This window comes from Alligator sinensis, unplaced genomic scaffold (assembly GCF_000455745.1).
Source record: "Alligator sinensis unplaced genomic scaffold, ASM45574v1 scaffold1322_1, whole genome shotgun sequence".
NCBI lineage: Eukaryota > Metazoa > Chordata > Crocodylia > Alligatoridae > Alligator > Alligator sinensis.
In genome coordinates this window covers 614,760-641,761 of record NW_005842116.1, presented here as the reverse complement: position 1 = coordinate 641,761, position 27,002 = coordinate 614,760, and the positions used below count along the sequence as shown (strand labels likewise).

Genomic DNA, 27,002 nt, shown 5'->3' with positions numbered 1-27,002 from the left:
GTTTCCCCAAACCGTGGCATACTAGGGTCTAATGCCATTCGTGAGCTTTGTACAGCTCCCTTGTGAGCATTGCCTGTTGTAAGAGTTGTGGGACAGGCCTAGATGCAATGGAGATGTACCCTGAGCTGCAGGCGCTGTTTGCAACGTAGCCAGATTATAGCTGTGTCTGTGAGAGCATGTGGTCTCCCATTCCTTGAACGGGGCGGGGAATGAGGTGGGGTTAGCCACTTACCCACTGTGGTTCTTGTGAGGAGCAAGGGAGCACTTTGGTCTCTGCAAACTTAAAACACAGCCTTTGCGAAAGGGAACAGTTTAAACAGATGCGGCACCTACTGTTTTTCAGGCAAATGTATGGGTTTTTAGGTAACCTAGAAGTCTTCTAGAAATGAGTGTTAAAATGCAGCAGAAGTGCCTTTTAGGAAGGGTTTGAAGGAGGAAAGAGGTGGCTGCAGCTGCTCCAGACGTACAGGGCAGCCCAAATAGTAAGGGTAGTAAAAGAAATGAGAGTGGGGATGTGTTCAGGAGTGAATCATCCAGCAAAAAAACCCACCGTGGAGTGAATAAGGCAAAGTGACTCAGGGGCATTTTATGGGGGGAAGGAGTTAGCAGGAGACCCAAGGAAGGGGCTGTGCTAGCAGCAGCCTTTGGAGACGGGGGTCCACTCCCTGCGGGATCTTCTTTGCTTGCTGGAGTGAGGTGCGATATGTGGGGTCTCCTGAAATGACACTGCGGGATAGTTTTGACATCCCATTACCATATTGCACCTTTCCACATGCACAGTGCAACATAAAATATCAATTTTTCTGGGAGCAGAGTTTGTCCTGTTGGACATTGAGAAATGGTGAACTTCTGCGAGAGACAAACCTCTTGTCTCCCTTGGACAAAGAGGCCTGATATTTTTTTTTTCCCCCTTATCCTTCTTAGAAGGACCCCTATGTCTCCAAGATTTCTCGTGTCAAATGTGCCTGTAGTTAATATTTAATGGACTGCTATTGTTACTTGGCCATCTGAGTGAATGCTTTGTAGACATAAGCTGGATAGTTATGGTTGAGTTCAGATCCTAATTACTTATCACAAGCGCAATTTGCTCCTGAGCAGAAGAGGAGGGAACTCAGCCAATATGTCCTTTTTTTTTTTTTTTTGCAAATTTTCAAGTCGCATTCAAACCTGAAGCTTCTTAATAGACCAGCTGAGCAAAGCCAGCTGTCAGCATGTGATCCCCGTGGACTTCTCTGGTATTGCATGACTTTACAGGACACGCACAGCCCTGTGGCTACTCTGTAATTGGGTGGCCGCGACCCTATAAATATACGATAATAACACATTCCTTTGGATAATGTGGTAATTATGTTGGATGGTACCATGTCATTCGGTGGCTGGTTACCATGTCACTTGCAGTTTTTAGGTCTCATATGATACTGGAGAAGAGGACATTTGTCAGGCCGTTACCCTGTAATTTGCATCTACTTTCATAGTCAATAGCTAGCATGCAAGTGCCAAGTTATTCCGAGTGTGTTCAGTTAGGGGAATGCTGTCGAGGACAAAGGGCCCAAAGTCTGCCCCTTGAAATGGAAATTATTTCCCCTACCAGCTATTGCGGATCACAAGAACACGGCTGCAGAGAAACCAGTCCTTTGAGCTACAGGCTTTGGTGAGACGGCCACATCTTCCAAAAAAGAAACCCATGACGGTGTGTTTGTGGCAATGGGATGGGGTTTTGAAGTTGCTGTCCTTGTTCTCTTGGTGTTGGCTCCCTGATCACAAACTATGCTTAGGCAATGATGGTGTTGAAAGAGGGTGCTAGTATTTTGTAGAGGGGTGTGTGTGTGTGTGTGTGTGTGTGTGTGTGTGTATATATATATATATATATATATATATATATATATAAAAAACAAGGTTCCCTAGAATATATCAGAGCCCTACAAGAGTGAGTGAATGGTGTCCCCGTTTTACAGCCTGGGAAGTTGGGGGACAGGTGATTTTTAACCCTGACCAAGGTGACGTGCAAGTTGATGACAAAATTGGAATGAACTCTGTTTCTCTTTTAACATTATGCCTTGTCGCTTAGAGCTGCTGATCCTGATTTTGCACCTCTTTAAAACAGGGGTTTCAGTTAAGCATATTGCATCTGGACAATATTGGTAGCAGAGAGGAATTGCCCCGCGCCCTCTCTGGTGCCTTCTGCTTGATATTTCTTTGGAAGATGTAGAGTTCAGAAGAAACCTAAGAGCGGGTTTCCCCCCAAAGCCCAGTTTCTCTAACTGCAGCTGCTGTCACAGGAGATGGTCTTTCATACGTCAAGTATACTCAGCACTTCCTAAAAATCTGGCTGTTTTGAGGACTCAAAAAATGGGGGCATCCTCTGGAATTGATGTCACTATGACTTGTCTTCAGCTCTGATGAGTTCTTCAGTTGAAACAGGGCTGCATTTGGGTTGGTTCCCCCTCCACCCCACCCCTCTACTATTTACTGAACGGACCATCCTTGTCCAGCGTGGTTTCGCCAACTCTCAACCCAAGCACCTTTTTAATCCAACCTAAAGAACCTTACCTGTGCCTTTGATCTCTCCATCCTCCACCATGGCCAACATCAGTAATATTGCAAATGTTGAGCAACTTCCTTAAAGGGAGGAACGAACTAAAAAGACTATGCTATTTTAAGCCAGGATTATAAAATGGCGTTAGAAAACCAGGATAATCTTCGGAAGTAGGATGCCAAGCAGCAATTGTCAACTCCTGAATCAAAGAATGCCTGGGACATCCCAGCATGAAATTCAGACGACTTTTCGGCAGCCTCTGCATTGAAGCAGAGGATGCAGAATAAGTCTGGCAGCCTTTGGGCTGAGCACTTGTAAACAACAGATGTTTATAACTAAAATCTTTGGAAAGTGGGGGGTGGGGAGCAGCATATATGTCGGTGCTTGAAATTCTTTGGATGTACAATGGGCATAAGTAGTGTCAAGTTGGCTTTGTGAAGGGGAAACTAGATATTGATGTGAATTAGGAATTTGCAGATGGGTCCTTAGGTTTTCAGATATTTACTTAGTGGAGGGAGAACGGGGGCTTTGGAGGGATTTTGAATAAAATGTTTTGACCACAGAAATGGATGATTTAATTGTGCAAAACCAAACGGAACCGTATAAGGTGGTTATAAATGTTCTCACGGTAATATTTTTGTCCGCTGAGTGTTTCACACAGGGAAACCAAGGCTCAAATTGTCTGTTGCCTGAGAGCAGTCGTTAGAAAAAAGGATCTCTGAAAACGCTGGTTCATCCGGAGAACAAAGATCTGCAATTAGCTACCAGTTGAGATGGTCCAGTGCTCCACCACATCACCGGTGCTTGTTTGGAATAGGGTTAGGGTGGGTGGGGCAAAATTATGGATCTGGCTGGTGGCCGGACTCCATTTCCCAGCAGCCCCTGCCTGTGTCACGAGGGCTGGTTTCCATAGAGACCCTAGCAGTGGCAGCACTGTGACTGTGCAGGGCAAGGGTTTCCATGGAGACTGCCCCCAGCAGTGCTGGCAGGGTGTGCAGCTGGACAGACCCGGGGCGGGGATCTTGCAGCAGTGACGGCATGGCGCAGAGCCATGATCCGGTGCCTAAACGCCCTGCCCGGGGCCTACGGGCAGCAGCTTGCAGCTCTGCTCTGTTACCGCTGCAAGATCCCAGCCCTGGAGCGCCTCCCACTCAGTTGCACGCCTGCCAGCGCTGCTGGGGCTGGTCTCCATGGATACCCTGGCCCCGTGCTGTTGTGGCGCTGCCGCTCCTGGGGTCTCCATAGAAACCGGCCCCAGTGACACCAGGCAGGGGCTGCTGGGAAATGGAGGCCTCTGCGGGCTGGACTTTGCCCACCCCGGGGTTAGGGGATAAGTGGTGATTGTTCAGGTCTGTCTGCATGTGATATTTTCCACCAGCGTGATAGTTATGGACCCTAATTTCCCTAGTATGAATGTGGCCTCTCTTTCTAGCCATGTGCCATGAAGTAGACTTCACAATCCAAAGCCTGTCCCACATCCTTGGTATTTCTGCCTTTGATACCAGCGTGGATTCAGCGGACGCTACGTACAGGCCGGTACTCAGAAATGTTGTGCTGCGTACCGTGTCGACTGTGAAGCTCAAAGGCCTGCGGGTGTAGGGCGCTGGTTTCTCAGTCTCCTCATTTAGAAGGTAGCGGCCACTACAGTAATGCTGGAATTGAGGTGAGGTGAAAAATGACTAAGACGGATTCTCCCCTCAGAGCAGACTGATGACTATCTCCTGACATACTGGGTCTAGGAAAAAATGGTGTATAGATGTGTAAAAATGGATTTCTCCTCTTCCTGTGTATTTACATGGGGGAACCCATTAATTTCTAGCCTGTATGCTATACGGGATCAGATTGTTGAGATTGTCACTGATGGACTGATCCACCAGGACGTCACCTAGTTAATGTGGACTTTGGGTGGTAACTTGGCTTTTTGGCAACTTGTGGTTCCCTGAAGGGTTTGCCTCCTCCGGTAATGAGCCCCTTAGGCATAAAATATTATTCTTCACCCAGGAAATAAAATTTCTGGTTTAATACAAGCCTTAATTAAAGGCTTGCGGTCAATGGTTGGTGTTACTTGGCCTATTTTTTCTTTAATTGCTTCTGTTTGCAAAGGCTTTGTGATTGTTCAGAGGGAGGCTTCAGAATGGACGTTTTCACTGAATTTTCTCTCTCTTCCCCAAGCCCCCTTCATATCTATCTATCTACCTATCTATCTTTAAATAAAGTAATGACCATGTGCAAAAGCTGGAAATGATGATGGGTGTTAGGACCTAAAATTACTTCCTTTTACAGATAAGGTTTTTCCCCTCAAGGTTTTCAAAACCTCATGTTAAGAGGGAAATACTGGAGGATTTTTGGCACAGACGGTATCTACTGTTGTTACCGCTGTGGGCGCATCCCCAGTGTTAACAGTGGCACAGACTTTAGGAAATGGAGTCTATTGTGGACAAGGATGACTTGCTGGCCCTTGATGTCCTGTGATGAATTGTGCGACCTGCATTGAAGACTAGGCCAGTTCCCTGTCATTCGGATGAAATGTAAATGATGAAGTTAAAGATGTGAGCTTGTTCTCCCTCGCTTCTTGGATAAATTGAGTCCCTGAAGCTACCATTTTGTCAGCACTGGTGTCCCTCCTAAATTGCCCTTTCATGTTGTGGCAACCGTGGAAAATTTGCTTTTGAATGATAAGTTTGGAGGGCAGCCGGAGAATTTGGTATGCTCGCAGAGATGAAATGACAGGGCAGCGGCCGTGTGAATGCCCAGACTCGGAGGCTGTATGTCGCGGGTCTGTTTCCTGGGGCTGCGCCCATTCTCCCCTGGCTCTATTTCCCTTGTATTAGCCTCCTCCCCAAGTCGCCATCTCTTGTTTAGCAGATCTGAGGGATGTTTTCTTCTGCTGGGCTGAATCAGAATTATTGCCTGCCTTTGTGAACATCTCTAGCCTCTGCTCCTTTCTCGTGATTGCAGTAAAGCAGACTTCTCTGCTGGTCGGTGACTTATTTGGACAAATCCAGTGGGTGAGCTATACCGTGTCAGGTGCTTGGGGATCAGTCTTCCATACTGACCTGGGAATGGGCCAGCTGAGACCTTTTGGGAAGTTGTGGAGGATCCCTTACAACCACAGACCTCAGCTCCGTGGACTATTTAAATCTGCATGCAGCCTTCCTCACCTCACCCCCCCAAAACCCACAAAAGCTTTAAGCCTGGCCTCAAGCAAGGTCCCTAGATGGACTGCTGTCCTACTCCAGTCCCATTGCTCCGTCTCTTCTTGCTTAACAGAAAACTCAGCATCGTTGTCTCCTGTCCTCCGACCTGAGGAATTCTAGATTTGGCTGAACTAGTACCGTGGATGTGAACATCTCCAAACTTTTCAGCTGTCTTGCTCCTATTTTGAGCTAATCTTGAGCACAGTTCACCTGTTGGGAGTACTTCTGCCAAATCCAGGGGACTGAATGGAAGCTGATCATTGATTTACAGATGGGGATCACTTTTACAGTGTTCACATTTCATACTTCTCCTCCTTCGTGGCTGGCCTTAAATCAGAACCAGAATAAAATTTGCCAGTCCTCCTGAGACTTGACATGGGCAGGGACGCTAGCAGTCCTCCTCAGTGCCATCTGCCTGCAGTTACGATGGAAACGATGATATTTTAACTCTCCCTCTGTGGCTTGGCTTTGTCCTAGGAGCACGGCATTGTATCCCATCCCAGAGACCAAGCACTTGAGCAGTAGCTGAAGCAATTTTGAGTGAAACCAGAAGTTGCTTGTGTGTGCGTAGTGCACGATGCGGATATTGTAACTGGTTCGGGTGGCCAGCGGGCCTTTGAACGGATGCACGGGCGCGGTTTTTGTAACAGGTTCAGGTTTTCTTTGTGGAGTGGTACTCGGAGTGTAGATTTATATAACCTCATATAGATATATTTTTACCAAAAAATAATGGTTTTTATTAGTATTAGTGGATTTGTAATACCTCCCACTCAAAAAGCAAGGTGCCTCCCTCCCTCTTTTATTCTTGACTTTTGTTTCAAGCTCATCCTGCCTCTTTAGGAATTTCTTCAATGTAGACACTGAGTTTATCATTGTTTTCTGCTGATTACTGAGCACATTATCACTGGCAAGCAAGCCCGTAAAGCTTTTTAAAAAAAAAAAAATGTTGGTAAAGATCCTGCAATTAAAGGAATGAAACTTGTTTAAACGTGAGATGATATTATTGCAGCAAGGCAACGAAGGGGTTAATGGAGCCTGCAGATGGTAAAAAAATTAAAGGAATTAAAAAAAAAAAAAATGCTGGGGAGCATTGTGTTATGGCTACACCGGGGTGTGGCACTCGGCTTCACAGACCTGAAGGTGACGGTCCCTGTCGCAAATTAAAATCATGTGGGCTTTGTGATTATTTTTTCCTGCAAGATGGCCTTTCATGTGTAACCACATGCAGTGTGTCAACATGCTATCTGGCGCCATTAGACTCCAGCAGTTTTACTCACCATACTTTCGTGGGCCCTTGGTATTTCTGTTATGCGTCTTCTTAGAATAGCTTCAGGCATTGTGGTGCAGCAGTTTGGACAGCTGGGAAGCGTGCGTTTAACTATTTAATCTCTTACGGTCTTCAAATATTATGCTTCAGTTTTCTTTAAAAAAACCAAAAAACAAAACCCCAACCAAACACCTACCCAAAAGCCTCCAAAAGCAATGCTTATGTTATGCAGCTCTGGCCTCTCTTACACTGCTGCTTGTCTGTAGTTGCAAAGCCAGGCGAGATGAGGCTCTGTTAATATTGGAGCCATCCGTGGAAGAGGCAGGTGGTGGTGGTTTTTCAGGTGGCTATCTTCCCACTAAACTAGCCTAGGGCTATGGTCTTGACTGAGGTGCCATGTTGGGGTGTGGTGTAAAATGGGCGTGTGGGTTATATTATCCCATTATGTTGGTGGGATGACCCATGGAGCAGTGAGGCCTGAGCAGCGGGGTGGTCAGATATGAAAATGGGAAGTATATTCCAGCAGACTCGGGGCCACCTTTGGGAGAATACCTTGTTAGCTCCCCCCTTATTTTGTATAGGGGGGGGGGCACGGGGGTTAAATTAGTGAAGCAAAAAGCACTCAAGACTCTCTCTTTTTCCCCCCTTTCCCTCTTACGGCACGAGAGTTTCTTTGCGTCCTTGGAGGAAGAGGTCAGGGTACAAAACCACTGCTTCCATATGCATGTCATGCAAGGACAGGCTGCCGTTCAGTCGGTTTTTGTATGTATGAGATGCAGAAAAACCCTCTTATGGGCAAGATCTTGATTTCAATTAAGTGTTTGGGGTATTGACAAATCAAACAGCCGGTGAGGGGATTTCAGGCTATCCTGGTGCAGTCGCAAGGCCTTGATTTATAGCTCGGTGTCTAACTGCTCCATCTCGTACAGCGCTGCATTTTGATCATTCCCGCGGCATTTATCTGTGTCAGCAGTATCTACAGTTATGGGACCTCGACTACAAAGACCAATTTTTTTCTAAATAAAATAATCTCTTTGCTCTCGCACATTTGATTTTCCTTTTTAATCAAAGCACTGAGAGCCAAGAGCCCAGAAGCTCCCCAGCTCCCTCCTGTACTCTCCAAACCTTGAAACAATCCAGAACACAAGCTTCAGTCATTTCCTGTAGTGGGTTTTTTTTTAAAGGGAGAGACTCAAAATGTCCAAATCTGCTGCTTTTGAAATTTGTTTCTCTGTTTTCTTTGTTTAAAATGGATCCGCTTAATGTTAAAGATCTAGGCCTTGTTGCGTAGAGGAGAACAATGGAAGCCTCCAGTGGCTTTTCGTCATATTTTACTAATTGGAAATCTCTGGTCGTGGAGAAGTTGTCCACTGAATATAGGACGTGCCCCCTCTGTGGGCACTGCATCCTGATTTTGCAGGGGAACGGCGTCTGATCTAATGAAAAGCATGTTCTCAAGATGAGGTTTGGTATTGCACCAGAGTCGGCAGGTTATCAGGTGGTAACTCGAGCGAAATCATCTTAATTTTTGTGATAGCTTTTTTTAACCATGCTTTAAAACAAGAGTGCCTTGCTTCCAGATAATCCCCTTTCAAAATACATTAGGTTTTATCTGCCCTTTTCAGTTTTTGGCCATGGGATGGATTAGGGTTTTATGGCTCTCTGTGTTGTGAAACATGGATTTTGAAGGCTTTCCTCCTGGACTAGGAGACACGGTTGTGCCTTTTAATCACCCGGAGAAGGATAATTTGGCAAACGTGTTCCTGACTATTTTGCTGGACTTTGAGAACAGCGTGGCGGCGAGCCAGAGAGAATCTGCTCCTTTGCCAATCTCTTTCGTAATCTTTAGCGCACGCGGGCCTATCAAATGACTTTCTAATTTTTTGCCTGAAGATCGGTTTGTTTAATTTTGACATCTGTTGGTTGCTAAGGAAAAAGGCTATGGCTTTTTTTTGTGGGTTTTTTTTTTTTTAACAGGCTGCTTTGTTTTACTGGAGACAAAACTTCACAGCTGATCAAAACGTTCTTGCCACAGCATAGCTATTTAAAATGTTTTAAATTTTGCATCTTCCAAGAATTATACAACGTGGGGGGGAAAAGAAGTACAAGTACACAAATGATAAACAGATCGGGAGGAAACGACGGATCCCATCCAAGCTAATGGGGCAAGACTCCTGCAACCACAAACCGTGCTGCAGTCCCTTGCACGCCGAGCAAAATCAGTGCCATTGCGAAATGGTGACCTTATACTACTAAAGTAAAGGGAATTGGTGCTTATTATTTCTGCAGTGGAGTGAAGGTTTTATTCTCCTTATTTTGTGGTGTTGACCCTTATCATTAGAGTCTCCCCTATGACCCCATCTTCCCGTGAAAAAGAGGAGAAAATCAGCCATAGAAATTGCAAAAATAACAGGAAAATTTCAAGATGAGATGGTGCCATTTGCTAGAAATTGTAGACATGTCGCTACCCTTTCAGAGAATAGGCTTAGATGCGACGGAGGGATTCGTCATGAGTATCTTAGTCATGCACAGAGCTGTTGAAATCTGCCAAGTGGCTATTTTTTTATTGGCAAACAAGCGTGTGTATGTGCATGTGCACAGGTATACATGCATATGTACAGAGCAAGAGATGACATGAAAATTATTGGCATTAAAAGTGAAACAGAATTTAAACTAGCAGTGCTTAAATAATTGCAGTCTTTTAGACTATTAATCACTTGTTTTATCTTAATCCCTTGAGAACTAGTTACGTACCAGATGTCTGTAGAGCTTGGTGCTGTACCAGCCAAAGAAAGAGCTTACCGCTGAGTCACTTAAAAACCTTTAGGTCATTTTCTTGCATCTAAATACTGCATGTAACCAAGCTGATCTAACTGGGGGTGAATCAGGATAATATCATGCCCTTGACACAGCCTTTGTTGAGTATTAATTAAGGAGCGTCTTTTAAAATGCATATAAGGATTGAATTTACATGACACCCTTTGAGCCAAAATGGAAACAAAACTCATTCCTTCACTTGACTAGTTTTAAAATAAAAATGACTGACCCAGCCAAACACCCACTGGGAGGGATGAGCTCAGAAAAATGATTCGGGGATTTTAGGGTTGTGGCTGAGCATGTATTTATTTCTTTATTTTTGTTTTATTTTTTGTATCTTCTTGCCTTTGAGCAGATCTTCAGTGTTTGAAGAAGATAGAATAGGGGGGAGGGATATTAGGGGAACTTCACTAACATTTCAGCTTCCAAAAAGTCATACAACCTTCAAAATAGATATATGCTGAAATTCATACATACCGTACTATATGTCTGGTAAGTACAAATATATGAGGCTACTTTGGGAGATATTGGGGAACAAGGGACATGGTCAAAGAAGCATCATGTGATATATCTCAGAATAACAGTAAAACATGCAAAATGTGGTAATGCTTCATTTCTTCCCCACAGCTTGACCCAGTGAGGATGATGTCTGGGGAAGTCCTGGATTCCTGAATAAGGGTGGGATGGGCATAATCCCTTGGTGTCTCCTCAGTAGGGAATAATTTGTATTGACTGGATAATTAACTCTCGCACAGATGTCATTGTATTGTAGAAATGTTTGTATTTCAACTCCGTTCCTCCAGAGGCAATTCCAGTTAGTGAACAAAATAAAGATGAATGTAGCTAATAGTGCTTTAATGTAGGTTGCCTGACCACAGTGGAGCAGCGATGCTTTGGACTGATAGGGGTGAGGAATCTCGGTTACGTTGCTTAATGCGCTGCTATAACACACTCTCATATTAGGGTGGTGAGCATGGTATGAGATCCAGCATAGAACAGAATAACTGCATAAGGACGGCCTAAAACGGGCACCTAGGCATGGGTCCAGGAACATCCCTAGTCTCGTTAGAAGCAGGCTCAGAGCTAGCAGTGACTTTAACCTTCCCCATCCAGCGGAGAGTGGTAATATTGTGCTGTCATTGTTGTGGGCACCAAAGTAATTGGAGGTTTACTGATTACTGTAGATAAGAATCGTCTGTCTGTGGGCAAGGCTTTCACAGTGCTGTAGCAGCGACTATCAGTCTTGCATTTTCACAGGCAGCAGCGCGCACAAAGTTTAGAAGGGAAAGGATTCGTAGGGGTACGTGCAGGCTGTTCTTCTAGTGCCGTGTCTGCAGAACATATTCAACTAATCATTTCAGTCTGCTTTACCTAAAGTCTGGTCTCCCTCTTTCCTTCTTGCCTTGTCTGTAGGAAGGATCAGAACGTCCTCTCGCCGGTCAACTGCTGGAATCTCCTCTTAAACCAGGTGAAGCGAGAGAGCAGGGATCACACCACCCTGAGCGACATCTACCTGAACAACATCATCCCTCGGTTTGTCCAGGTCAGCGAAGACTCTGGACGACTCTTCAAGAAGGTAACCGAGCACTACAGTTAATGCATCGTTTGCTTGGCCCTCCAGAAGAGTAAAACCTCAGGTGTCTCATCTGCTGTGACTCACTGCCAGCTTGACTTAGCACACTGTCTTCTGCTAACACATCCCTTTTCATCACAGCCAGCTATAATTTGCTTGCCTTTTAAACCTTTGGGTATTTACGCTCTCTTGATTTGGTGGCTTAAGGATTCTCCTGGAAATAATCTGAGATTCATAAATCCTAGATGGGGATTGGCTCTCTCTAGTTTACCTATTTATAAAAACTGTGCCTCCCTTATTTTAAGGTGCGTGGTTTTCCAAACGAAAGGTTTAGACCTTTTTCTTCAATCCCCAAAAATAACTGTCCGAGAACTACTTTACTTAAAAACAGCCATCCAGTCGCAAACCCCTGAGATTTCTAGTAAGAAACCCATGTTGGTTTTCCATCTTGTCAAATAAAGAAGGAAACTAATTTCTTAAATTGCGTGTCTGAATGTTCCTCTGAAAACCAAAGAAGAAAAAATGTAAAAGAGCCTTTTGGAAGAGCCTATTTTCAGGACATTGGTTTGGGCAGGGGTCTGAAGTGGTTTATATTTATTAAGGATTTATAGTTTTCCAGTTGATGAAACCTGATGTAGAAGCTTTGGAAAAACAGCTCTATTAGACAATAATGAATTAGTCTCTTTTGAGATTTCTTGATGGTTGCACCATCTGGTGGCTAACGTTAAAGCCATTTCAAGTTTTAAAACATTGTCCGTCTCTTGGTTGTCTCAATTCTGGAGAGAGGTTTTTTTTCCCCATTGTAATAATGTCAAGAGAAACGGTTGCAAGGTTTCTGATGACTATCTAACTGCCCAGGCACTCATCCTACACAGTAGCACGACACCTATAAGATATGGCTGAGGGCAGCTTTGACCATTCTTTTGGTTTTCACGTTTGCCACTTGCTGTCTGTGGTCTCAGTTTCAGTTGTGCTAAAATCATTGTCACGGGTATTGTGTTTGTGACTTTAAAATTAAAATCTCTTTGGGTGAAATCTTGACAGTAATTGGAGGCCTCATCAGCTTCTCGCTGTGGTCTTGACAGCTGCTTGAAATGTCTTGAGAGAAAGTGTACAGATACTCTAAGCATCCATACCCTGTTTTTAAGTGATGAAGAGGCTCCATGCAAGGCACTAAGATGCAGACTAACTACTCTAAAATGAGCAGGGCTCGCTGTTATACATATCATTTTGTGTTAAGAAATGCACTTGAAGGAGATAGAAATCTTGTGCCCTAATGGTTGGGAAACACAGTTTTCATTGGTCTCTTTTTATAGCAGCTTTCTGAGGATGGTGGCAGCAGATTGTCCAATGTGATCGAGTGGAGACGAATGAGAGCGTGTGTAGCATTGGGTCCCCTTTTGGTCTGTGCGCATCTCCTGAGCGTTAATGGAATTGCAGCAACGTGGGGGGAGCAAGTAATACTACGCAGAAAATTTAAGTATATGAATGGTGTACATGAATGACCATGTATAGAATTGTACAGAAATGTACAGAATTGGTCTTCTGTCCTTGCTGACCTTTTAAAGTCCTTTATACGTGTTGGGGGCTTTCTGAGTAGAGGCGGGATCTTTATTCTTGGGGGTAATATCACAGCAAGACCTTTTTCTGACATTTTAAAACTTTTCAGTAATTAAGTTACCATTTATTCGGTACTTACATGGGCTTATTGAATAGCAGCCACTCTTTCAATTCCCTTAATCCTTCCAGAGGATAAGTAATCTCTGCCCTCTGGGTTGTGCGGGGAGCAGGGTGGCTGGGAAAATGCCTGACTGAGGAAGCTCATGGAGCTGATAAACTTTCTGGTTTGGCTGGAAATTAATGTTCTCACTTTCACTCCCCTCCTCCTTGAAATGAGCTTGATCTTATCCGATTTTATTTCAGCTTGATCAGCGGGAATTGCCGTTGTTTTGAAACTCTGATTCGTTTCTCCCAGACTGAATAGCTTCTCATAGATGTGTGTAGGGAGGAGTCCCCTGTCAAAAATCAAGTAGTTTGTCTCGTTACTGAGTCCACCCAGCTTGCCAAGCTGGCTGAGTGCCAGGGCAGGTATGTGATGAAACCCCTTGGGCTGATGCTGAGTTGCTAGGAGGAAAACTTGCGTCTCGGGAACCTTTTTCCTCTGCAAGATGGTAAGTGCCAGCTGGGAGAGATGGCACTGAACTCGGAGCCTCTTAATTGGAATGTCTCTACTTCCTGAGCCACAGTCAAGCTGACAAGTATAAATGGTACAAAAATTACCGGTAAGGCCTAGAAATAAAAGTACTTGAAGAACAGATTTTTTCATGTAAGCTGTAAAAGGTTTAGCTGCTCAACAGCTAAGCACAGAATCGTGGAGTTCAGCTGCACACTCATTTAAAGATGCAGCATTTCTGTAACCAGTCGCACCGAATGCGTATCGAGCCCTTCTCGGATATGAAGTGCTGAACGAACGATTCGAACGGCTGTGTGCAGCGGAGGCAAGAGGCAGCCTGGTTTTTAGATTGGTAGGGAAATGGAGGCACTCAAGTGAAATTTGGCAGGTCATAGCTGGAGCCAGGAGACCTTTCTGACCTCCATAGTTTGTTCTTCCAGCTCATTTTGCTTCTATTTCCTGGGCTTTGGAAAGGGAAGCAAGGACTTGAATGCAGTTGTGGTTCTCAGAAACACTTTTAAGTGCAACACGGTCTGAACCCTTCCACGGGTTATACGTGCACTGCATTGATTGATGTGAACAGATTGTCTTTTTTTTATCATCTGATGCTTGAGTGGAGGTAGCTTTTTCCACTTTAAGGTGCTGGGAGTAGTGGTTACCACAGGGGAATGTGACAGCTCTGAAAGCCAGTCTCCTTTGAGCAGTTTTGAAACAAGTCTGGGTTTCTTGGGGGGGTTTTTTCTTGAGGAGCTGCATGATGGATGAAGCTACCTTGACAGTGTCTTGAGGTTTGCTTGGTGAAGTCATTTAGTGAAAGTGTTTTGGCCTACGGGTGTTCAATTTTTAAAAAATGTTAATGCAATTTTAAGTGTACCGGTTAGAAATTGTGGCCTTCGGGACAACGCTACTACACCCTCTCCATTAGGAGGTGGCTGTCCTTTTCTCCAGGCCTGGGACAGAGTAACGCAGTAAGCCTGGGACGTAAGCAGGAACGACGAGTTTACCGCTCAGACGCAATGAGGAGCGGCTCGTTAGGAAGCCCTGCAAAGCAAGTTCGTTTCTACCTCCAGACATCCACTGTCTGTATGCGTGCGTGGATGTACACTTCCAATCTGAGCTAAACTGTACGTATCATTTAATGCAGTCTCATGGGAAAATTCTTGCTGCTACTTGTAGAAATGTTTTCAGCTTGCCTCTGTATCTTGAGGTTGTGAAAATTCATTTTTTTCCCCCGCTTTCCTCTGGAAAATGTCCTAACATTTTTCTTAGTGCTTAATGAGAGAGTAAGTTTTTTGTTTTTTAAACTATAGCATTTTTTTGGACTCTGGCTATCTGTGGAGAAACTTTTAGGCCCAGGAGTGTGCCGAAGGAAGTGCTCCAGGTGCCCTTTAAGGTGGTGGAAACAGAAGCCTGTGCCTTGAACTTCTGATGGAGGTTGAAGTCAGGACTTGGGCACTATGTATAATTTAGGGCTTTATAACCAGCACCGTGTACTGTACAAACTGTCAAACAGTGGAGGGCCTCAAGCGCAGACACGATCAATTTAGGATGCCTCCCCTCCGCGGAGGCACAAGCCTCTGCGTTCTGCGCTGGCTGAAGCACCGAGCCCTTTTGAAGTGTAGAGCACGCTGCGCTAATCTAGCCTTAGGGCTACAGAGGGCTGAATGGCTGCGATGAGGTCTGTGTTGGAAAGAAACCGAGACATGGGAGGAGGAACTTTGTCACAGCTGCGGTCTGTGAACCCTGGAGCAGAAGCAGACCCGGCGCGAAAGGACCTAGTCTTGCTACGGAGCCGTTGACTGAAAGAGCAGCTGGAACATTTTAGGAAACGTGGACTTCAAGTGTCCAGCTGCTGGAAGTAGGTAACACAGCCGTTCGGCAGAAACCCTTTAGGCCACGACCAATTCTTCTGTGTTGCGCTCCAAGCCCCTTTGTTACGGAGGGAAGGTGTTAGAAGAAGGGTGCAGCGTTGCAAACCGTCAAGCACTGGCATGTTTTTCTTTAACATCAATTAACTTCTGAAATTCCAGTAGTGATTATGCTCGAGTTGCACGTAGGGTTTCAGACAGCTGCTGCTTTCAGCCTGCAGTGTTGGGCTTTGCTGTGTGTCATAGGAGCACTGCGCAGTCTGGCCTTATCTAATTAAGTTTTTCTGTCAGTGTCTTATGATGAAGAGATCCCTTTTCAGGGCTGTTATATGATGTGAAGGGCCTTATTTGTTTGAGTAGTAGATGGAAGCTTGCCAGCCACTTCAAAGGTACCTTTGCTGATAAGGGGAGTTGGGTTGGCTGCCAAAGCCAACATTCGAGTGGTGTCAGACGTACAATGTATTGCTAGTGTTTCTCACTGGCTCTCTGTCCTGTTTACTGCCTTGCTGGGGCTCCCTATAGAAAGTTTAAACACCGAGTGCCAAGGTGTCGTGTCTGTTCGCAGCGAGGGTGGTCCCGGACCCTGTTGGGAAGCAAATGCATCTAGCCAGGAGCAAAGAAAGGAAATGATGCAAAAACCAAGGGAGGCAAAATTCCTTTAGCTATGAAAAGTTGAGCTCTTCTAACTAAGAGCTCGTCGTAGTTTACCATGGACCTGTCTATGTGGACTGCTTCAGCAAAATGAGGAGACACTAAAAAGTGCTCCTCTCTTTACCTTTCCACGCTCAAGCGTTGGGCCTCTAGATCAACTAGCGCTAGCACCTGCCAGTATTTGGGTGCTAATCTTTTCCCAAGGCAGGAGGAGCATGTCGGAGGAAAGAGCAGAGCTGGGGAAAGGTGGGGTAAGTAGCCATGGGCAGAGAGGCCATGAAAGGTCCATGTTGGAGGGGGACCAATAAAAGTCTGATGGAAAAAACATTTCAGTGTTGGGCTAATGTCCTGACAAGTGGTTGGAAAAGGGCATAAATGTGGGGGGGGTTTGCTGCTTCTGGTGTTTTTCTTTATTTTATACTTGGCACAGAAATATTCCCTAAGGGCAGACAACCATCTGCGAAGTTTTTAAGGAGGATTATATCCTTAAAAGCAGGGTCTACCCTGCTTTTAAGGATATACTCTGTTGAGTGGGTTAGTTGTGCTGTTGTATATGTGCATGGAGAAATAACTGCCTAATTTTTTGGTTCTTTGGTATGTGCTTTTGAGTAGTTTTGCAGTGCTACTGTACCATGATGGTCCAAAGAACAAGATTTCTTTGGTAATAGCTTTTACTGGACCAACCCAGTCATTGGAAGGAGATGTTGGACTAGCTTTTGGGCACAAAATTCCCTTCCTCGGGTCTGGTGAAGAAACAGATGCAAGTAGTGATAAACACTGGGTTGATCGATTACTTTTAATGATATCATGTAAATGGAAGTGGTCACTTAAAGCAGAAGAAGGCAATGTGTTTGGAAAGCATCCGTTAGCCAGCAGCCCCCCTTCCTCCTGTGCCCGTTTATCTTTAATTTCATGTTGTGGCAAAGGAGAGTCCAAACAGAGAAATGTAGGCCGGGTTTATTTTATGCTCTCGGGGAAAAATGAGGATGGCAAAGGATTGATTCTGCAGCCTCCGCTCTGCCAGTTTAGTGCCCTTCATCCCAGTAAGGGCGGCAGCATCAGGCTCCCGTTCGGTTGTTCGAAGAGGAGTAGTGGATCACCAGCGGGCTTGCTCGCCGGTGCCTCTGAATAAACAGAATCAAGTGCAAATTCCAGATTGTATCTGGTCGTAATCGCAGCAAATGACTGCCCCTAGGGATGGGTTTAATATGTTTCTATTTGTCCAATAATTAATGATACAGCCCTGCGTTCAGCTACCGTGCGGTTCTGGCAGAAAAGCCTCAATGCAGGCCAGCGTTCCCATCCTGATCCTCTCCCTGCCTGTCTTGGGAGAGCGTCGGCTTTGAAGTCAGCTTCCATTCTTGTGCAGGAGTCTTTTGATTGCTCTGTCTACCTTTGTAGGCAGCACATCTTTGATTTCTTCCTACATATCCTTGTTGAGCACAGCCCTTTAACATTTTTTTTTACCCTCTTCTGTTTGAGCTAGCTCCCTTGATTTCCTATTTTCCCCTTCATCATTCCCTTTATCCCCCTGTCAACCCTGGGTTTTAACATGGACTCTTAATATCTTTGCATGGGGCTACCTTCATTTCTAGCCCGATGATCATTTTCTCTCCCCTTCAGATATCTCTTTCGTGGGATCCCTTGACATTATTGACACGTGTCCCCTTTGAGAAGAGCCTTTTTTTTAATTTGGCATCTTTTAGTCACTCTTTCTCTGTTGCCTGTTTTGAGGGGATTTCCCTAGGAGCCAAACCGAACTTGTATGTTTTGAGTTTAAGGGAAGTATTATTTGATGTAGCGTACTGAAGTCTTGCTGTTCGTCTGGTTTCTGAATAAGCAAGTTTCCTCTTGCAGCCGACAGGATTTCTGTAGCAAGAGTTTTGGTGCCACGATTTGCTGAGCACTGCACTGGGATTATCAGGTGTGTTGTTAGCTGAGATGGAAACAAAATGCTGGAGATGTTGGGAATGTTTCTTGGTGAGGAAGCAGAGTTAATCGAGGCAGTCTGCTATAGCGCCCACTTACGTCATGCGAGACTTGCAGGGTAAGGTATCTGCCTCTTTCCATGATCTTATGTCCTGATGCTCATCCAGGGGCCGAATTACCTTTTCAGAATAATAATACAATACCATAGAGTGAAAGTGTAAATCACTCTGGTAGTGGTACTTGCCTAAACCATAAGCTTCATTTTCAAGGCCCTTCACAGACTCTCCGTACTGCCCATAATCCCCTTGTATATAATCCAGATGAAGAGTCCTGGCTCCAGCTGGTCATTGATGCCAGCCTTCATTGCCAACTTGCCAGCCAATGCTTTCTTGTTCGTTTTTTTCCTGCGTTGCACCACATTCTTGGGAGGCACCCATAAACATTGCCATGCAAACTCGACTTCCTCCTTCCAATCTCTTCTGGAAATGCATTGGCCGTGATGACTTCAAAAAAAATTCTCAGCCTTTAGGATATTGGGGTGACACCACTCTCTGTCATATTATACAGGCTGAAGTGGATTATCGTACGGGCTAAAGTTGCCTTGTTGTTTCCTGGGGCTCTGTGTGCAACTCTACCATATATGTTGTAAGTGCTTTCGGGTTGGGACCATCTTTTTGCTCTGTGTTTGGTACTTAGTACAGTGGGTTGCAGGGCCTCTGATATACTACAGCAGCCCAAATAATGACGACTTATATTGTCATCTTGCGGATCATAGTTTCTCAACCTGTGGTACGTGTACCCCTGGGGATATGTGAGACACAGGCAGGAGGTATGCGGGTACCCCAGCACTCGTTTGCCCTCTTTTCCTCTCTCTCTCTCTCTCACCGTCTTTTCCTCTCAAAACTATGGCAAAAAAATTGGTGCAATTAAAAAAAATTATTCCCCAGCAATAATTTGCTGTTCAACCCTCCTAGCTTTGGCCGACATCCCCTCTAGCCCAGGTACGTACTCGAGTTGTGCACCCCTGGTATAAAAGGTGACAACCCTGCCCACACCAGATCAGACATCTGTTATATCACAGCCTTACATACACAGCCCTTCTCCCAACATATGGCACGCATTAGTCTGTAAATATAAAATTCCCTGGAAAATTGAATGTTGGGGTACTTACTAAAATTTTCAGAAGTTAGGGGGTACTTGCTACTTAAAAGGTTGAGAAACACTGTTATGGATCATTATTCTAGTACTACTGGGGTGAATAAGCACCAGGTAGTAGTAGCACTTACTGCCAGATTCTCAGGACCATTTCCCTGAAAAGAACATTTTCAGGACTTGTGCAGCTTGCTGCCCTGTCGCTGTTCTGTACCTTTGTCTAGTACTATTGATCCTGCATTGGAGAGACCTCTCCTCTGCTTTAAAATTTTTAAAATGGACTTCCATGCTCACCACAAATTTTAATGAACCTTCCAATGGCTCTGTTGATGGCTATTTTAGCTGGCCATTAAGCAGGCGGCTCACTTTAGATGTATGTGGGACTCGCCTATAATCTTTGATTGGTTTAGTTTTTTTACTGGACAACCACCCAGGGGCAGGTAGGGAAGCCACCCCTGGCTAGCTGGCTGTCAGATGCCATTCACATCATGTTTCAAGAATGCAGCATTTCTAATGTAGCAACGTGCAGTTACATTGTGTGCCCATATTTAAAAACGAGGCATTTAATGGCAAAAACAGTGCTGTAATTTAGTTCCCAAGAACACTTTCTGTGTAGTACCGCTGTGGTTTGGTTATGGAAGGTGGTCTGTTCAGGTACTGTGCAAGCATGCACTGCAGTTGCTTTGAAATTAAGATCTTTAGAAATCCTATGATAATCAATGAAGCAGTATGACTGCATTAGTTCTTTTAAGGGGCTCTCTTGCCTAAGATAGGACCTACATTAAAACTGCAGTGCATTTGGCAGGCTGTGGGTGATACTGGAATATATATATATTTGTAACAGTTATATTTGTGACAGTTCCACCATCCATATATATATATATATATATATATATATATAAAAATAAAAGTGGGGGGGAACCCGACCAGTAGAAGAACATCTTGCTGTACAGCATCTACTAGCAGCTTATAACTGGGCAAATGATTTCTGAAGAAGAAATATGCAAATGTTGAATTTTTTTGACCCTTTCCTCAATTTTTGATGGGCTTAGGTCTATTGTGAAATGACTTCAGTTCCTGAATGGTCCAATTTCTTGCTGCTGTAGTTAACCAACTCCCGTTCTTCTGTGCTACTTATTTTTAAAGAGCAAGTTCTGTGCAGGGGAAGAATTGCTGGAAATTATTTGCACGTGTAGTTTTATCAGGGCCAGCACTATTTACCCACTGCTGTGCTAGGAGATATAAAATTGTTTTTCAATCGGAGCGGATGACTTCTGACATGCCGTTAGTGCTCCGTATCGGGTCACATCTAATGACATGATCAGAGCCCATTGCCCCAGGTGACGCACAGCATAGCTCAAGGCTATAACTGAAATGCTTCTGCTAGCTCTGCTGCTGGCTGAAAGCATCATTTCTGTCTATGGAGTGGGCAACCAACATGCTGCATGCAGTTGGCTCTCTTCAGCGCGGGAAATATCTTGTCTTATCAAATTCCCTTTCTCTTCACGTACATTTGTGCGGCTTGTTGCCCCTTTTTGTAGCATATGCCTCTCTTTATCCAGTCTTTAGTGCTTCAGCTTGGATTCAGGTCAGCAAGGGTCTGGGTGACAGTATCTCTTAAACTCTTAGGTCGCTCATCTAATTGTGATCCCTTTAGTCGGCTATGTCAAGAGAAATTTCTCATGGCAAATTTGAGAGAGGACATCGGGGAGAGTAGGTAGCATGGAGCCGCCATATGATGCATCACACTTGTGCGCATGCTATTACAGGACATTACTTCCAATATTTCATGGGACTTCACTGCCAGCTGGTAGGGCTTGCCACCTCTTGAAAACCTTTTCACATCTCGCTCAGTTAATAGGTGAGACTGTGTAGCTGGCTTCACAATAAGAGCGAGTGCTCTCAGCCATAAAATTGTTTGATTTGTTGGGGGTTGGGAATGTGAAGCCTGATATTTGACAGCATCAGTGCTTAAGACAGCAAAAATAGGGAGCTCTTTGTAAGCCAGACAGATGAGCCAGAGAGTGCAGGTGGTAGTACGGTATTACTGTAATGTATGGATAGTGTTGGGTTTTTGTTTTGTTTTTTTACAGCCTTGTATTTACATAGAAAATTTTTAATTTTAACATATCAGCTAAATGAAAAATGTAGTATCCGCTATGAAGATTGGTAGGGAGAATGACTCCCTACATAAGTAACAAACTTCTGCATGAATAAGCCACGTTTTGGACCGCTCTAACAAATATACGCTCTTGGATTGATTATTTTTGTTGGAGATGCATGACATCCACTGGGTAGCGCATGTTTTTATAGGTGATCTCTTGTCACTAAGCTGAGATGCTGGGGGGGAATTAACACAGAAACAACAGAAGACACTGTAGGGATAGCTGGTTCTTCAAGGTTGTGTAAGAATGAGTAAACCTGTTAAACACACATTAAAAAGGGTGATCAATAGTGACGTGAAACATTTACATACAAGTTTGTATGAGTGCAAGAGAGACCTACAGCCTGTCCTAAAAATAAATCTGAGCAACAGAGACCCCTCGCATACAAAAAGTTTTTGGAACCTTAATGAACTGGGGACTATATAAGTGAGAAATACTTACTAATTGGTTATGATGGCAACTTGTTTTCTACAGAAAAACTGATTGGACTTTGGATATAGTTACCCAGCTGAACAGCCCAGCTTGTGTGTGTGTGTGTAAATTCCATTTGATGGAAGCTGGGTTGTTCATCCTGTATATAATATTGAATTATTATATATGCACGTATATGTACAGACATGTGCACACTCCTTTTTTTAGGGTTAAAGATGTAGCTATAATTGGGGGGGAAAAGCTATGGATTGCTTTAGGTTTTGGTTTTCTTTCTTTTTTTTTTTAATATTGCATAGAAGAGTGCAAAAATCTAGAACTCTTGGTTCAGAAATAACACCTTTTATTAGATCAACTAGGAAATGACAAAAAAAAAAAAATCTCTTTTTCTGCAAGCTTTTGGGCTCAAATGCCCTTCTTTTTGTCTCAGACCAACACAGCTACCAAATACATCCCTGAAGCATAGAAGATTAAACATTTGAGTTTCTATTGTCTATTTTCACTTTGAGAATGACAGTTTTGTAATTGAAAGAAGAATGCAATTCTTCCTTAATTCCTGCCCAGGGCAGGGGGTCGGACTCGATGATCTAATAGGTCCCTTCCAACCCTGAGCTCTATGAAATAAGAAGTTGCTGTGATAGTAGGCATGGGTTTTCCCCTCCACTTCATCACTGATTTCAGGGGCACTCAAAAACCAGAGCATTGCTATTTATCTTAGTGTTTGATGTATCTGCCCATCATGATGGTATCAGAGCACCCCCCACATAAATGTGATAGCAACAGCGCATAGTGGACTTTGTGGTGTGGTTATTTTGAATGCAGACCGTCTTCCTGCCAGGTTGTAGCCGTGTTCGGAAGGTATGTGATATTTGGAACATAAAATACTGACAGCATTCCTTAACTCTCCTATTTATTACTGCCCTAAATTTTTGGAAGCTGAGGTCGTAATGTTCAGTGGAATGCGGAACAGCCAAGTAAGCGCTGCCATAGATCCCGAAAATGTCTTGATTAAATTAGATGGGGGCCGGGGGTGGGGGATGGAACAAAGAGCGCGTTGAGAAGCTGGCGCAGCACTCTGAGAATTAATGTTCCAGTTAAGTGTGGCAGCGACCTACTGCTCTGCACATGCTTCAAACACAGCTCCTCGTAACAAAAGAGGGAGTGTATGCGAGCGCACTTGTGGCAGCTCTTAGTTTTCTTGTCCTGGGCTGAAAAGGGGCTTTGAGACGCAGACAGCTTCAAATGCAAAACCTGATTTTGCAAATTAAAGAAGGCTGGCTGATAGTCGGATTGCCACAGTTATCATGTTCCTAATACAAAGAGTGGGAGTGGCATTTTTTTTTTCCCTCCGCTCCTCTTCAGCCAGGCGTGTCTTTGCAGCAACAGCCATTGTATTTGGCATCCCTTCTTGCCACTGCCCCAGCCCGCTGAGGATTCGGCGCGCTGTTCAGATAATGGCATCTTCCAGGAAGAATGTCAATGAATTTCGTTGCGCAGGCTGACCTCCCGGGTCAAGACAACGCAACTCAGTGTTTCTTTTGCATTGAGAACTTGGGTATGGAAAAATGCAGATGCTCCCTGACTTTAAGACGGTTAGAGGGTGTCACGAACACGTGCTTTTGCTGCAGGCATTATAGCTGCGCAAAGTTTAACCTGCGTTGTTTTTAATGCAGCGTTTCCTGTGCTGTGCCAAATTCAGCCTTCTTAGACTCCAGGCATCTGGATAAAGGAAGTGTGGAGCTAGTCTCAAATTGTTGCCTTCTGTCCCATGCCCTGTTTTGTGGTCACTGGTGTGTTCGACCCATGCACATCTAGGTCCTTCTGGTTCTTAGGGGTGTAAGTGCAGATTTTCAGCTTGCTGGCTCCGAGGCTGTTGCACAGTATCACAGGGGTGTTCTTGTGATGTTCTTTCTGCTGTAGGCATCCCTTTTTCTCCTGTGAACCTGATACTTGGTTCCTTGTTTCCTCAGCTTCTTGGTCTTTCCAGCATGGCATTAAATATATGATCCAAGCTCTAGACAGTTGGACTCCTTGTGTGACATCACTTTTGTTGGGGCAGACGGGCCCGTTTGCAAAAAGTCGGATATGTTTCTACCCGCTGTGTCGATATTCAGCTTGTCAAAGACGTTGTCCCTCCACACACAGTTTTAGGCTTAGCAGTCAGAGACATTTTCTCTGTTGTTTTAACTGGATGTTGATACTGGATGCGTGTATGCAGCCTCTTCTCCCAAAGGTTTCTGAGGTACCCCAAAGGCTGAGAAATGCATCACCCACCATTGAGAAGGAGCCAGCTCTGGGGAGGAAAATAACAGCTGTTTAACTACACATAGGAAGTGAAGAGCCAGCCAAGTAGAAATCGTTCTGCCTCCCTGCTCTCCTTCTAATAACCCAGATTGAAAATTGGACAACTGCCTCTCTTTCTGTGAAAAGTGCCAGGGGATCTGTTAATACTCATGAGTGATCTGACCTACGTCTCCTCTGAAAGCACATCCAGTAGCATGTTATTTTGGGGCAACGCTTTGCTCCTGGGAAGGAAAAACATTCGTTACCAAATTGCTAGTTTGCTCTCTCAAATCTCTTGGCAGTCTCATCCATATCTAGACCTGGTCTCTGCCTGTTAAAGGTGAGGCCTGAAGATGCTAGCCACTGACTGAGAAATGTTTTCTCCTCCGTATTGTCTTTTTTTCCGTGCATCCCCGTGCTGTCTTCCAAAGGTTCCTTGAATAAGTTAAGGGTCTCGCGATATTTTCCCTCCCTATCGGGGGCTTAGGAGCAATAGCCTCTGATATGGAGATACCTTTAGCTGTCCAGCTCCTAGATACTACAGCTCTCCGTCTTTTTGCTTCAGGTCCTTATTTTTCAAGTGCTCAACTGACAATTTTTGCCAACGCCTGAGGAATTTCCTTTGGTCTTTTCCTTGCTGACTGCTCTACTTCCTGCAGGGTGTACATCTTACTAGTTCACCCAGCTTTTAGGTCAGCTCGTTCGATTCCAGTCCCTTCATCTTCACCCAGCGAAAACTGTATTGGGATGAGCATTAGTTTGACTTAGCTGGTTTGAAAGCTCCTGAAACGGTTCTTGTTTTCACAACACCGATTTTTTTTTTTTTCTTACCTTCAATCCAATGGTGCGATGGATATTTTTCCTGGTCCAGGGAGCAGACTCCTTTACAACCGCAAAAGATCTTGTTGCACCTTTTGAGTTAACATCTTCCGATTCTTTACGCTTCTTCATCCAGAATTTGCACCTTTAGTGTCTTAGTGGTGTTCATCTCATCCTAAACAGTTGCTGTTCCAACAGTGTGTCCTTTGAATGAGCAGTCTTAGGCCAGAAGCAGACAACTGGCATGCAAAGAATTGGGTGAAAGGAAGATGGTTGGGCCAGTTGAGGCAGTTTGAACAACATACGCTGCTGAACAACAAAGCATGCTGCTGAACAACTCTTTCTATGTGAAAAGTTCAGTGCCCGGAGCATTAAAAGCAGAACCAGCCTTTTGGTTTTATTAATCATCCTTAATATTAAGAAAAGGGCAGCCACAAAATCGTGGGGACTGCATGACTTCAGGGATCAGCAGCATCTTTGGCTTTCTCCTCTGCCGGATGGTGGAAAGAATGCAGAGAATATTATTGCAACATTCCTCGGAGATTGGGAACCATTGATTCTTTCCCCCTCTTCTCCCTCCGCTTCTTTAAATGTTAAAGTCAACTGCAAAAGTAGAATACTTCTTTGTCTTGGCTCCAGCCTGAAGTTTATTTATTTTATTTTTTTTACCAATGCATCTGGCCACCCAGGGATGGGGTTTGGGGTGTGAGAGCCTGGAATATATGAAAATTCAAACTATCTGAACTCAGGTTTCAGAGGTTTCTGCTTATTTTGGTTTAAGAATATTTTTTTTATTAGGGTCACAAGTGAGTAAGGCAAACTATTTTCACTTCAGCCCGTTCTATGCCAAGACACGGTTTGGGTCATAGGGATCAAACTGCAAACTTTTTGGAAGTTTACGTAAGTAAAAATGAAGAAATGGAACAAAATAATAAAGCAATTGTTTAAGCAAGGAGGGAAGTTTGATGTAGCAGTAGGCCTCTTAATCCAGCTTCTTTTTCCCAGCATGTCTCTGGGATTTTCACACTAATGCCATTCTTAAACATATAACAGAAGGTCAGCAGTGTTCCACTGGCCATCACGTATCTGTTGTTTGTTTTGGGTCCATATATCTAAAACTCCTCCAAGTTTTGGTACCTAATCCATTGGCCTGGAGTACTGGTTTCCTCTGATAAGCTGAAGTAGTGTTAGAGCATTGAAATAAAGACTTGAGGAGAATTTTTTTTTGTAAGCAAGTTTGGTTTTTTTGAATGCACATTTTGCACACTTATCCTTGAAGCTGCCACAGTATTAAAAACAAAAACAAAACCCAAACAAAAAAAATAGGTAAGTTTTATGTTTGCGCCCCCCTGGTCCACAGTTTAACTGTGGCCAAACTGGTGTCTGATTTTTTTTTTCCTCATTTTTTTTAACCTTGCTGGGGTTATTTGACTTCAGCAGTCTTTCCTGCCCAGAGCAGGGGGGCTGGACCCATGATCTCACGAGGCCCCTTCCAGCCCTGAACGTATGTGAATCTGTGACTGCTCCTAGACTTTCAGCTTTTGTGTGCCAAACTGCAGCTGCAATTTAACCCTGTAGAAAATTGGATTCAGTATTTAAAATGCTGATACAGCCTTATCTGCCAAGACGTGAATGGTGCTGCTTTAACGCCGAGTGAATGAATCAAATCTGCAAGCTGGATAAAATTACTTCTTGCTGCATGTTGTACTAGATGGGTTTGCACCTGTTAATTAGAAAAAGAAAAACAAAAGCAAAGAAAAAACCCACCAATGGCTAGTTCATGTCCATTGAGCCTGGCTGCTTTGGGACCGGACAGGGTGGGGAGATTGAGGCATTGCTCCCCTCATCCCCCTCTTTAAAATGAAGTGCATTCAAATTAGTAAACTACTTGGTGCAGCCGTGCTTCTCTCTCCTAGGTCTCTTAGTAAACCCAGCTATTAAATTATAGGTGGGAGAGTTAGTGTTAAGGATTGTGCTGGGAGTGCTACGTGCGTGCATGTCAGAGACTTGTACTGTTAACTACTGATAGATAGGTGGTGGTACCCGCTCTGAAGACAAGTTGGCGTGGCACAGCTGAGCAAGGATGCTGGCCCCTTAATGACACCGCTGCAGCTTGCAAGGATGCCCAACCTAAAGGGACATC

At 44.4% G+C, this 27,002-nt stretch overlaps 1 protein-coding gene across 10 annotated transcripts in view; it reads left to right on the top strand.

Moving 5' to 3' along the window:
- The window catches only part of SRGAP2 (SLIT-ROBO Rho GTPase activating protein 2), a 163,915-nt gene that overhangs the window by 70,698 nt on the left and 66,215 nt on the right, over positions 1-27,002 (top strand). For all 10 annotated transcript variants that reach the window (XM_006024744.3, XM_025205513.1, XM_025205514.1 and 7 more), the window contains exon 3: positions 11,231-11,393. In XM_006024744.3, coding sequence (XP_006024806.1) covers positions 11,231-11,393 — 163 coding nt within the window. The remainder of the gene's footprint in view (positions 1-11,230; positions 11,394-27,002) is intronic.